The sequence below is a fragment of the Salvelinus fontinalis genome, chromosome 17 (genome assembly GCF_029448725.1).
Source record: "Salvelinus fontinalis isolate EN_2023a chromosome 17, ASM2944872v1, whole genome shotgun sequence".
Lineage (NCBI taxonomy): Eukaryota > Metazoa > Chordata > Actinopteri > Salmoniformes > Salmonidae > Salvelinus > Salvelinus fontinalis.
The window spans coordinates 12,426,428-12,440,148 of NC_074681.1; the positions used below are offsets into that span (position 1 = coordinate 12,426,428).

Genomic DNA, 13,721 nt, shown 5'->3' on the forward strand with positions numbered 1-13,721 from the left:
GTCGAGTTAAGGATGAAAAGAACAGGAACTATATCAGATAGCCTAAAGTACGAGTTGAATAACTTTTGCATAAAAAAAAATGCACGTGCAAACCTGATGGAAGCAAACAGCGTCCAAAGTCATTTTTATCCATTCATACGAACAATGACCGATGTACCTGAACTTAAGAATGACAAACTAATCTCCTCTCTCTTTGGTCTCCTGCTTCTGAGGCTCTGGTTTAAGGGTGACTGCAGGAACTGGAGGTTTCTCTACTGTGGCACAGTAATACACTTGATAAGATCCTCAACACCTCTTAAGAGAACAGCCTGACAAACCAGCCGAAGCCACAAGATAAGGGAAGCTAGCTGAAGGGCTACAGAAAGACTATGTGACACAACTTGCCTTCAGAAAAAATCTAGCCACACTGTTCACCACATACAACTTGAATCAAGAGCAAAGATCCAAGCTTTCTGAGTCTACATTGAGAAACACAGTATGATGTGACAGACAATGCACAGGTAGGAGCTCAACAGACAACAGCGAGCTCATATTTTCCTACCAGGGGCTCCTACTACTGTCTTCGTCTCTACTGTCTCCTTCCCGGGTTCCAGTTTGGGGGCGGCAGGAGGCTTCACGGCTATGACAAAACATCAAAGCCGGTATGTGATTTAACTTCCCAATGTCATACAACAAAAAGTATTTAAACAGACAAACTGCCATTACATCCCTTTGAGTGAAGGGCAACCGTCATACATGACACAGACTAATAGGATCACACAAGATAAAGCAGAGACCCAAAAATGTGCCACACAATGTGAAAGCCACAAATGATGTCCAATTGAACGGATAAAGAGCAGTAGTATTTGAATTGATATGACAGACTTTGCACAGGTATGAGCTTAACAGGCAAAAGATAGCTGATCTTCTCTACTACTGACTTATTTTCTACTGTCTCCTCCTGTGGCTCCAGTTTGAGGGCGGCAGGAGCAGCAGGCTTCTTGGCTATAGCAAAACACCGAAATAACTACCGGTATATAATTTAACTTCATCATCTGTCTAGTAAGCAGAAAGCTCAACCAAAAGCATGAACTCATGAACATGAATTCCCAACGTCATACAACAGTCTTCAAAGAGAGAAACAGACAGTGACACAGACTGCCAATACATAGCCTACACTGCAAGTGAAGGACAAAGACTAAACAGAAGAAGCTTACAGGACACACTAACAGGACCACAAGGTGAAGCAGAAACCACAAAATTAGCCATACAATGCTAAAGCCACAAATGACGTTCGCTTGAACAGACTGACAAAAGAGCGGCAGTCCCTATACGAAAAGTACCCACCCTGAGCGTCTGCAACAGTCTTATTTTCTACGGTCTCCTCCTTCTGGAGCTCCAGTTTAGGGGTGGCAGGAGCAGCAGGCTTAAAGGCTACAACAAAACACCAAAATGACTATATACACCCCCCAAATGTGCCACACAATACTTAAGCCATGAATGATGTTTTCTTGAAGTTGAACAGATAGGCCAAAGAGCAGCAGTATTTGAATTGATGTGACCAACTACCCACAGGTCTGAGTTGAAAAGACAACAGAAAGCTCATCTTTCCTACCAGGGGCTTCTACGATCTTCTTTTCTACAACAGGCTTAGAGACTATGACAAAACATCAAGATGACTACCGGAAAACACTGAGTAGACAAAACATTAGGAACACCTTCCAAATATTGAGTTGGACCCCCTTTTGCCCTCAGAACAGCCTCAATTCGTCGGGGAGTGGACTCTACAAGGTATCGAAAGCGTTCCACAGGGATGCTGGCCCATGTTGACTCCAATGCTTCCCACAGTTGTGTCAAATTGACTGGATGTCCTTTGGGTGCTGGACCATTCTTGATACACAAGAGAAACGGTTGAGAGTAAAAAAAACAGCAGCGTTGTAGTTCTTGAAACACTCAAACCGCTGCGCCTGGTACCTACAACCACAACCCGTTCAAAGGCATTTAAATATACAAAACATGCTCTGTTGTCGCGAGGCTTAAAAATCTTTCTTTAACCTGTCTCATCCCCTTCATCTACACTGATTGAAGTGGATTTAACAGGTGACATCAATAAGGGATCATAGCTTTCACCTGGATTCACCTGGTCAGTCTATGTTATGGAAAGAGCAGGTGTCCTTAATGTTTTGGACACTCAGTGTAAAGCTGAACTTCATCAGTTGTCTAGAAAGCAGAAAACTCAATAACACGTGTGACAGCATGAACAGGAATTCATATTACGTCATATAACAAAACATCTTTAAAACAGACACACACTGCCATTAAAACTGAGGGAAAACCAAGCAAAAACATATTATTATTACATTACTACATTATTACATATTTGTGTCAAGTAAGAAAATACTAAGAAGATCACAAGTTGAAACACAGGCCCAAAAAATGAGTCACACAGTGCTAAAGCCATAAAGGAACAGATATGAACTGCTGCTTGTTGGCCTATCTGACTGCAATTATCGACCAGATAAAACAATACAATTACATACAGCAACACCAGAATACCATTTTTTTTAAATTGCTATGACAGACAACAGATAGTTCATCTTTCCTACCAGAGGCTTCTACTACGGTCTTCTTCTCTAATGTCTCCTTCTGGGGATCCATTTTGGTGGTGGCAGGAGCAATAGGGGTCGCTGGCTCAGAGACTATGACAAAACACCATAATAACTAAACATTCTTTAACTTTACTTCAACAAGTAACCAGAAATCTTAACTACTGTATTATTTTCTACGGTCTCCTTCTGGAGCTCTGGTTTAGGGCCGGCAGGAACAGCAGACTTCACAGATATAGCAGAAATCAGAATACCTCAATATTCTATAACTTCCAGAATGAGCTCAACAGAGAACATATCTTATCTTTTCCTACCATGGGCTTCTACTACTGTCTTCCTTTCTACTGTCTCTTTCTGGGCCTCTTTGGTGTCCTGCTGCTTCTGGGTCTCCTGTTGTTTGTGAGTGACTGGAGGAGCTGGGGGTTTAAACATTTCACTTTAGATCCACCTCTGAGCTGAGTATGCTCACAAAAGCATGCCCTCAAAGGGAAGCAGGGAATCCAAAACAATGCCAGGCCGCTCAAAGCTAAGGTGACAACAAGGTTTACATACACATACAAAACATAGTTGCAACCTGGTTAAGGGTTAATTCTTGACAGATAGACAACAAACTACATCTGGCTAATAAGAATGGTCAGTGCTAACCGGAATCCTCGGGACGTCCCTACCCTAAACCTTAACCCTAACCTTAACCCCTAGCCTTAACCATAACCTTAAACCTTACCTTAACCAATTTCAATTTCAACTTCAATGGTGTAGGGATGTTCCAAGGATCCCGGAGAGCACTGACCTAGGTAATACACTTGTGTTCCCCGTGGACCGGCTCGTACATAAAGCATCTCCCATTCAGGCTGCAAAGGCATACTTTTCCTCCTTAACAAGCTTTAATGGTGAGCCGCCATTTGTATATTTGTACTGTCCTAATTTAAACACAAATTTACACCAACATTTTCAGATTTTCCGACAATTTAGGATGTTGCACACCGCATTCAGCCAAGACATAGGCACTATAGACATACCATAAAGACAGAGAATCAAGCAGTAAACCAAACTGTTACTCTCCGTGTCCTTCCCTACCTTCTTCCTTTCTGGCCTTCTCCTTCTGGGGCTCCTCCTGTTTGGGAGTTACTGGAGGAACTGAATACTTCAGAGCTGCCATAAAACATGCAACTTAGAATACAAAACCTCATAACCAAACCTTTTATGACAAGACTGACCATAACAGAAAAACAGCCAACAGAGGGATGTATCATACAAACTGCCAACAAAGGATGTACCACACAAGTCTCAAATAAATACATGATAACTGTGAACACCAGAAGCAATGAGACAAAGCCTTCAGAACATGTGGACTGAATGCAAACAGAATACAGAGACAAAGATGTCTACCTAATTTCCTTTCTAAGCACAACAACCAGTGGCACAAACAAACCACAAGAAACTTCAAGTAATGCGACATATGCACTGACTGTAAAAGGACAACGAATACTATCAGCATCATCATCGACATCATCAACAGGACCAAGAAGCAGGACAAACTGCACAGATGACAAGTTAAAGCAGACAGACAAACTGTTCTCCGTGTACGCTCCTCTTCCTACCTTGATCCAGTTTGGTCTCCTGCATCAGAGGCTCTTGTTAACCCTAACCCTAAACCTAACTTTAGAAAGCAGTTTCTTATCAACATATAGTTTGTTGATAGAATTACCATCTGTAGCGCATCTACAAATAGAAAATCCGGACCATCCAAATATAGTTTTACCAAACATATTTAGTGACAAAGGCACATCTAAATGTATTAACTCTCTCCTACCCTTAATCTTGAGACTGGCTGTAGTCTTCTGTTCTCCACACACACAGCTGTAGTCTCCACTGTCCTCGGGTACTACTTTGCTGATCAGGAGTTCACTCACAGATTCTTTCTGCTTCATCTGGTACTTTTCTCCAGACTTCAGCACCTGTGTTCCCTTCCTCCATTCTACAGGGACTCCAGGTTTAGAGAGCTCACAGTGCAGGGTAACACTGCCCCCTTCCTCAGCCTTCTGGCTCTCCAGCTTGTGTTTGAAGGTCACAGGTTGGGCTGGGGATTCAAATTAAACCATATAAAATACACTGAAACACAATAACCACTGATATGAGGCAATAAGACATGAGTTCATCCTCTAAAACCATGAGAAGGGCACAGTTCAGAAAGCAGATACTTGAATAATGAAACCAAACACAGAAACAGAGACAGAACGATCACCAGCACACAAAGACTAACACCATGATAATCAACACAATGAACACAGACAGACTACAAAGATCAAGCTGGACAGAGACAGTTAAGACACTGAGACAGATGAGACACAGAGACAGATGAGACACAGAGACAGTTAAGACACAGAGACAGATAAGACAGAGGCAGATAAGACACAGAGACAGATACGACACATAGTCAAATAAGACACAGAGACAGATAAGACACAGAGACAGATAAGAAACAGAGACAGATAAGACATAGAGACAGATAAGACATAGTCAAATAAGACACAGAGACAGATAAGACACAGAGACAGTTAAGACACATAGTCAAATAAGACACAGAGACAGATAAGACACAGAAACAGGTAAGACACAGAGACAGATAAGACATAGAGACAGATAAGACACAGAGACAGTTAAGACACAGAGACAGATAAGACACATAGTCAAATAAGACACAGAGACAGATAAGACACAGAGACAGATAAGACACAGAGACAGATAAGACATAGAGACAGATAAGACACATAGTCAAATAAGACACAGAGACAGATGAGACACGGAGTCAAAAAAGACACAGAGACAGATAAGACACATAGTCAAATAAGACACAGAGACAGATAAGACACAGAGACAGATAAGACACAGAGACAGATAAGACACATAGTCAAATAAACCCAGAGACAGATGAGACACGGAGTCAAAAAAGACACAGAGACAGATAAGACACAGAGACAGATAAGACACAGAGACAGATAAGACACATAGTCAAATAAACCCAGAGACAGATGAGACACGGAGTCAAAAAAGACACAGAGACAGATAAGACACAGAGACAGATAAGACAGAGACAGATAAGACGTTGAGAGAGTAATAGTAAAATGGGAACATTTCTCAACTTAAGCACTATATTTTCAGGCAATTCAGAACTTGCTGCTGACAATGAATCGTTAAATGTACAAAATTCATCAAAGCCAAGTTGACAACTACGCCAAATCAACACAAATCAGAGCCGTTATACCAAACCAACTTCTTTTAAATTTTCTGCTGAATCACACTTGAAACTTTGATAACGACAGTGACAAAGACAATACAGAACAACTTCAGCGGAACATAAAGTAGCTATTTAATGACACCAATCTGCCCCCTACCCTTAATCTTGAGACTGGCTGTAGTCTTCTGTTCTCCACACACACAGTTGTAGTCTCCACTGTCCTCGGGTACTACTTTGCTGATCAGGAGTTCACTCACAGATTCTTTCTGCTTCATCTGGTACTTTTCTCCAGACTTCAGCACCTGTGTTCCCTTCCTCCATTCTACAGGGACACCAGGTTTAGAGATCTCACAGTGCAGGGTAACACTGCCCCCTTCCTCAGCCTTTTGGCTCTCCAGCTTGTGTTTGAAGGTCACAGGTTGGGCTGGGGATTCAAATTAAACCATATAAAATACACTGAAACACAATAACCACTGATATGAGGCAATAAGACATGAGTTCATCCTCTAAAACCATGAGAAGGGCACAGTTCAGAAAGCAGATACTTGAATAATGAAACCAAACACAGAAACAGAGACAGAACGATCACCAGCACACAAAGACTAACACCATGATAATCAACACAATGAACACAGACAGACTACAAAGATCAAGCTGGACAGAGACAGTTAAGACACTGAGACAGATGAGACACAGAGACAGATGAGACACAGAGACAGTTAAGACACAGAGACAGATACGACACATAGTCAAATAAGACATAGAGACAGATAAGACACATAGTCAAATAAGACACAAAGACAGATGAGACACAGAGACAGTTAAGACACAGAGGCAGATGAGACATAGAGACAGATAAGACACAGAGACAGATAAGACACAGAGAAAGATGAGACACAGAGACAGTTAAGACACAGAGACAGATGAGACATAGAGACAGATAAGACACATAGTCAAATAAGACACAGAGACAGATAAGACATAGAGACAGATAAGACACATAGTCAAATAAGACACAGAGACAGATGAGACACATAGTCAAATAAGACACAGAGACAGATAAGACACAGAGACAGATAAGACACAGAGACAGATAAGACATATAGTCAAATAAACCCAGAGACAGATGAGACACGGAGTCAAAAAAGACACAGAGACAGATAAGACACAGAGACAGATAAGACAGAGACAGATAAGACGTTGAGAGAGTAATAGTAAAATGGGAACATTTCTCAACTTAAGCACTATATTTTCAGGCAATTCAGAACTTGCTGCTGACAATGAATCATTAAATGTACAAAATTCATCAAAGCCAAGTTGACAACTACGCCAAATCAACACAAATCAGAGCCGTTATACCAAACCAACTTCTTTCAAATCTTCTGCTGAATCACACTTGAAACTTTGATAACGACAGTGACAAAGACAATACAGAACAACTTCAGCGGAACATAAAGTAGCTATTTAATGACACCAATCTGCCCCCTACCCTTAATCTTGAGACTGGCTGTAGTCTTCTGTTCTCCACACACACAGCTGTAGTCTCCACTGTCCTCGGGTACTACTTTGCTGATCAGGAGTTCACTCACAGATTCTTTCTGCTTCATCTGGTACTTTTCTCCAGACTTCAGCACCTGTGTTCCCTTCCTCCATTCTACAGGGACACCAGGTTTAGAGATCTCACAGTGCAGGGTAACACTGCCCCCTTCCTCAGCCTTCTGGCTCTCCAGCTTGTGTTTGAAGGTCACAGGTTGGGCTGGGGATTCAAATTAAACCATATAAAATACACTGAAACACAATAACCACTGATATGAGGCAATAAGACATGAGTTCATCCTCTAAAACCATGAGAAGGGCACAGTTCAGAAAGCAGATACTTGAATAATGAAACCAAACACAGAAGCAGAGACAGAACGATCAACAGCACACAAAGACTAACACCATGATAATCAACACAATGAACACAGACAGACTACAAAGATCAAGCTGGACAGAGACAGTTAAGACACTGAGACAGATGAGACACAGAGACAGATGAGACACAGAGACAGTTAAGACACAGAGACAGATATGACACATAGTCAAATAAGACACAGAGACAGATAAGACACATAGTCAAATAAGACACAGAGACAGATAAGACACAGAGACAGTTAAGACACAGAGGCAGATGAGACATAGAGACAGATAAGACACAGAGACAGATAAGACACAGAGAAAGATGAGACACAGAGACAGTTAAGACACAGAGACAGATGAGACATAGAGACAGATAAGACACATAGTCAAATAAGACACAGAGACAGATAAGACACATAGTCAAATAAGACACAGAGACAGATAAGACACAGAGACAGATAAGACACAGAGACAGATAAGACACAGAGACAGATAAGACACATAGTCAAATAAACCCAGAGACAGATGAGACACGGAGACAGATAAGACACAGAGGCAGATGAGACATAGAGACAGATAAGACACATAGTCAAATAAGACACAGAGACAGATAAGACACAGAGACAGATAAGACATTGAGAGAGTAATAGTAAAATGGGAACATTTCTCAACTTATGCACTATATTTTCAGACAATTCAGAACTTGCTGCTGACAATGAGTCATTAAATGTACAAAATTCATCAAAGCCAAGTTGACAACTACGCCAACTCAACACAAATCAGAGCCGTTATACCAAACCAACTTCTTTCAAATCTTCTGCTGAATCACACTTGAAACTTTGATAACGACAGTGACAAAGACAATACAGAACAACTTCAGCGGAACATAAAGTAGCTATTTAATGACACCAATCTGCCCCCTACCCTTAATCTTGAGACTGGCTGTAGTCTTCTGTTCTCCACACACACAGCTGTAGTCTCCACTGTCCTCGGGTACTACTTTGCTGATCAGGAGTTCACTCACAGATTCTTTCTGCTTCATCTGGTACTTTTCTCCAGACTTCAGCACCTGTGTTCCCTTCCTCCATTCTACAGGGACTCCAGGTTTAGAGAGCTCACAGTGCAGGGTAACACTGCCCCCTTCCTCAGCCTCCTGGCTTTCCAGCTTGTGTTTGAAGGTCACAGGTAACGCTGACAAACCATTGATTTAAATATGAAATTATTCTGTATATACAGTCCACTAACTACACACATTTTTGCTACCAACACATGAACTTACACGTATCAATTAAACTGACTGACTCCCTGTAAACAAGACCTCCCCAACATTCCCATTGACCAAGAACATGTACCCATACCATTGACGTTTATAGTCGCTGTGGTCCTCTGATTTCCACACTCACAGGAATACTCTCCACTGTCTTCAACCTTCAGATGTTTTATCTGAAGCTCAAAGCACGCATCTTTTTGCTTAATCTCATATTTGTTTCCAGCTTTGAGATTCTCAGTGCCTTTCTTCCACTGAACCTTTGCTCCAGGTTTGGCTAACACACAGCAGAGAGTAGCATTCTCTCCTTCCGTGGCCTGCTGGTTCTTCAGCTTCTGTTTAAAGCTGGCAGGCAAGGCTGGAAAAAGACGAACATGCCCAACTTCATTAAAAAGTAGGCTAAATCATTTTCTTTGCAATCTTCAGTTGTAATGGAAGGGCATAAGAATCAAAATGGTGGAGAAGAATGAGTAGTGGACAATGATTCCAATGCTTTTATTGCTGTCCTTTGGAACCTAAATATGATTCCAATGATTGGGTTGTTCAATGAAACAGATGTTGTTAACTGAAGATAGTTATCAAACCAGTACATGGAATGAACATGGTGTTCACAGCTGATCACCACCACAAAATGAAATCCTTCCAAAGTGCACAAAGGATCAGCAGCATACAGAGAAATACATTTGTGGAGCTTTTGCATCACTTATGCAGCATAACTTTCATTGAGGCACACATCTGTACATGAACAATATTTCAAGATAGGAATAATGTCTTAGTTTATGACCCTGCAGTATTTTCCAAGACACAATAGAAACATTGTCCAAACCTTTGATGCAAAACTGAGCCTACATGGTAAAAAAAAGCTGTTCTTGCCATAATATGGACTTGGTCTTTTACCAAACAGGGCTATCTTCTGTATCCCACCCCTACCTTGTCACAGCACAACTGATTGGCTCAAATGCATTAAGAATTAAAGAAATTCCACAAATTAACTTTTAACAAGGCATACCTGTTAATTGAAATGCATTCCAGGTGACTACCTCATGAAGCTGGTTGAGATAATACCAATAGTGTGCAAAGCTGTCATCAATGCAAAGGGTGGCTACTTTGAAGAATCTCAAATATAAAATATAATTTGATTTGTTTAACACTTTTTTTTGGTTACATCACGATTCCATATGTGTTATATTATAGTTTTGATGTCTTCACTATTATTCTACAATGTAGAAAATAGTACAAATAAAGAACAACTTTAAATGAGTAGGTATGTCGAAACCTTTGACTGGTATTGTACTGTATATATCTTTTTTTACATAGACATTTGTTAACTGTCTGAGTAGAGTGAGCAAATAAACTGGACAACTAAGAATGTATGGATCAGGGATGCCTCTATTCATCAAGTATGCATCCTTTAAGAATCAAATCTTTCTGTCTTTACTCTTTTACCTGCGTCATGGATTCAAATACATCATGCACTTCCCATGAGGATGGGAGACCCAAAGACGAGAGAATGATTCACAAGACCAACGCAGACGGATACAGAATGGTTGACTGAGATCTGATGTTATGAATGGTGCCACAGGCATTGAAGACACCAGCGGTGGTCACTTATGATATTGGATAAATTGTGCATTTCACAATGCATACTGCAACGATGAGTGTAGATGAACGTTAAAAGTCAAGCAAGTGTCATTTCAATTTCAGAGAAACTGAAAAAGAGGGCAAATGCAGTGATGCACTTCCATCTCTGGTGTCTACTGGAGCTGCAGACTTACAATAGATATAGATACAGTATTATGGGGGGAGGGGTGGATTGTTATGAGGGTTCCTAACCCCCTCTAGCTCACATATAATTTGAACCATGGACCCGGCCATGGGAGTTACCTTTGATCATTAGCGAAGCGTACACTCTCTTTTCCCCAACCACCACAGAGATTGTGCTTGAATTCATAGGGGTCAGCTCCCTCATGGTGAGGGAGTGGAAACCCCCCTGAGGTACCTGGATCTCATTGAGGGGGCTGGGCTGCAGAGGGGTTTGGTCTAGGCACCACTGCACCTGATGGGTCAGGTCAGGCGGGCTTACAAGGCACCTAAACATAGCAGAGTCCCCCTCAAAACACTCAACGTCCTGGGGTGGCTCTACTATGAGCACTGTCTGACCTGGATGGAACACATCCAGGTCAAATGCTGCTCTGAGCATAACGTATTTCTTGTCCACCAACCAGGATGGGAATAGACAGTAAGAAGGAATGATCTTCCAAATGTTTAAAAATGAAGCAAAGCAAAGGGACGTGAATTATGCTCAGTCAATACTGTTCTATCATATGAATGTTGTAATAATCGGCATGTCTGCTCAAGAAGACAAGCAGGGGAGTCAATCTTACGAGATGTCACAATGTCAGCTCTGATACACCACAACCAAACTATGACTCATATGACCTCTAGTAATATTCAAGTTCTGATCTTTAAACGTTGGCAGAGGTCAATCACATCACTCACAAATCATTTTTCAGGAAATAATCCAAATTCTCAACATGAATTCAAAGCTCTGTGCCCTGCTATGCACAGCAGTCAGCACGTCAGCAAAGCTCTTTCATTTACAGCGAGTGTAATTACTAAATAAAAAAGTTATTAACATATTAATGTGCAAAACCATGATTTCAGACAAAGACAAATATATAGGCCAAGGTCTTACCTTTGACTGTCACCTTAGCCGTCATCTTGGCGGTGCCCACGTCACAGGTGTAAGTTCCGCTGTCTTTCTCCTCCAGCTGTTTAATGGTAAGTGTGAGAACGGTCTCCTTTTGGGTCATCTCGCAGCGTCCCCCGGCCTTGAGCTCTATGCCTCCCTTGGACCAGGTGGCCTTGGAGGCAGGCTGGGCCGTCTCACACTGTAGAGTCACTGAGCCCTTTTCTTCCGCCTCACTGTCCTTCAGCTCCTTGGTGAACTTGTGGACTGGCTCTGAAGAAAGGGACATTCCGGTAGGAGCACAGCAGAAGGCATTGAGGTAGGAGAGGCAGCGCTTATAATTAGTGTTATTTAACATTAAAAAGCAGTCATAGTTGAAAAGTGGTAGTTCACGATCAATGATACCTGAATACCCAGTAAACAAGAACCATTAAACAACTGAAGGTGTCTGTGAAAGGAACTTGTCAGACTTACCTTTGATCACCAGCTTGGCCTTGGTAGTGGCTCCTCCGATGACCTCACAACTATATTCTCCAGAGTCCTGGACAGTGACGCTGCGGACGGTCAACTTCATGACCCTCTCCTCTTTGCTGATGTTATACTTCTCACTCTTCCGGATGTCCTTCCCATCTTTGGCCCACTGGACGGTGGAGCTGGTCTGTGTGACCTCACAGGTGAACACAGCATCCTCCCCTGAGACAACGCTGACGCTCTGCAGCTCCCGTGACACAGATTGGGCTTTGCCTGAAATACAGGACATTTATATTACCTTTGTTTTAATTCTGAGGATGGCTCAATTTCCTTCCAATTACAGAAACAAAAAAGCTCAGAAATTGGTTAATTTTATTAATGGATTAATTTCTCCCAATGGTCTACATATCCAATTTAAAACGATAACCTCAGGGATCAGTTGATCGAAGTTTCAAAACAATGAATGCTAAAAGCCCTGCAGATTGATGTTAGAGCCTCAACTGGTACAGATGTCTAACCTTCAACAGCTAGGGTCGACTTGGAGTTCAGGTTCTTGATGTTAAAAACCACCTCACCAGTATCGGCTGGTGTCACGTCCCTGATAACCAGCATGTGTTTGCAACTTGTACTGGAGACCTGGAAGTGTCCTCCATTTGCCACAGTCTGGCCATTCAAGGTCCAGGCACACTCGTCAGTGCTCTCCCATGATAGAATACACTGAAAGCTACATGTCTCTCCCTCCATTGCCTCCACAGACTTCAACTGCTTGGTGATACCTGTGCTCATGTCTACGTAAAGGCTGGGGAGAGGATTTTTGTTTCAAGGACATGATGACAAAATTGCTGTAGAGGCTTCAGCGCACTATACTCATTCGTTCGCAAGTTATGCTGCGTCGTCAAACACACCTCTCACAGTGACCTTTGGCTTGGAAAGCTCAGTTCCCAGGTCACATCTGTAATCACCTGCGTCTTCCTTGGTAACGGCTTTGACGATCAGACCCAGGGACTTGCCTGTGTGCAGAACCTCATACTTAGACCCAGCGGTCAGGAACGTACCATCTTTCCTCCAGGTGGGGGAGACCCTGGGCTTGGATGCCTCACACGTCAGGGTGATCATACCTTTCACTTCTCCCACCACGTCATCCAAAGACTTGAGGAACACTGCACGCTTCTCTGGAGGAATCCAAATGGAGAGCAAGACTTAACCCCCCAACCACCAGTCAAAGCTGTTTAACATATTCCTTGACCTCCCTGACCTTGAAAGGTGATGGTGCCCCCATCCTCAGGTGCCAGGTTCTTGAGTGTGAGCGTGCGCATTTTGCCCACCTGAGTGAAGGTGTTGACTTCGTTGGAGAAGAGTACTTTGTCACTGAGCAGCCAATGCACCTCCTCATCAGCGTAGTTGATCTCACAGGTGAACACTGCATCACTGTCCTCATCCACCTCAGTGTCCACCAGGTGCTTGGTGATCTCCACTTTCCGAACTGTGATAAACCACAGCACACATCATCATTGTACCATGGATTTGGTTTAAATTAAGAGGATGGAATCTCATTTGAACCATCAATGCTCA

General features: G+C 42.3%; 1 protein-coding gene across 2 annotated transcripts in view; it reads right to left on the reverse strand.

Moving 5' to 3' along the window:
- The window catches only part of LOC129813705 (obscurin-like), a 107,428-nt gene that overhangs the window by 46,548 nt on the left and 47,159 nt on the right, over positions 1-13,721 (reverse strand). For both annotated transcript variants that reach the window (XM_055866142.1, XM_055866143.1), the window contains exons 25-31: positions 12,153-12,422; positions 11,685-11,951; positions 9,081-9,347; positions 8,647-8,913; positions 7,313-7,579; positions 5,981-6,247; positions 4,399-4,665 (exon numbers count right to left, since the gene is read on the reverse strand). In XM_055866142.1, coding sequence (XP_055722117.1) covers positions 4,399-4,665; positions 5,981-6,247; positions 7,313-7,579; positions 8,647-8,913; positions 9,081-9,347; positions 11,685-11,951; positions 12,153-12,422 — 1,872 coding nt within the window. The remainder of the gene's footprint in view (positions 1-4,398; positions 4,666-5,980; positions 6,248-7,312; positions 7,580-8,646; positions 8,914-9,080; positions 9,348-11,684; positions 11,952-12,152; positions 12,423-13,721) is intronic.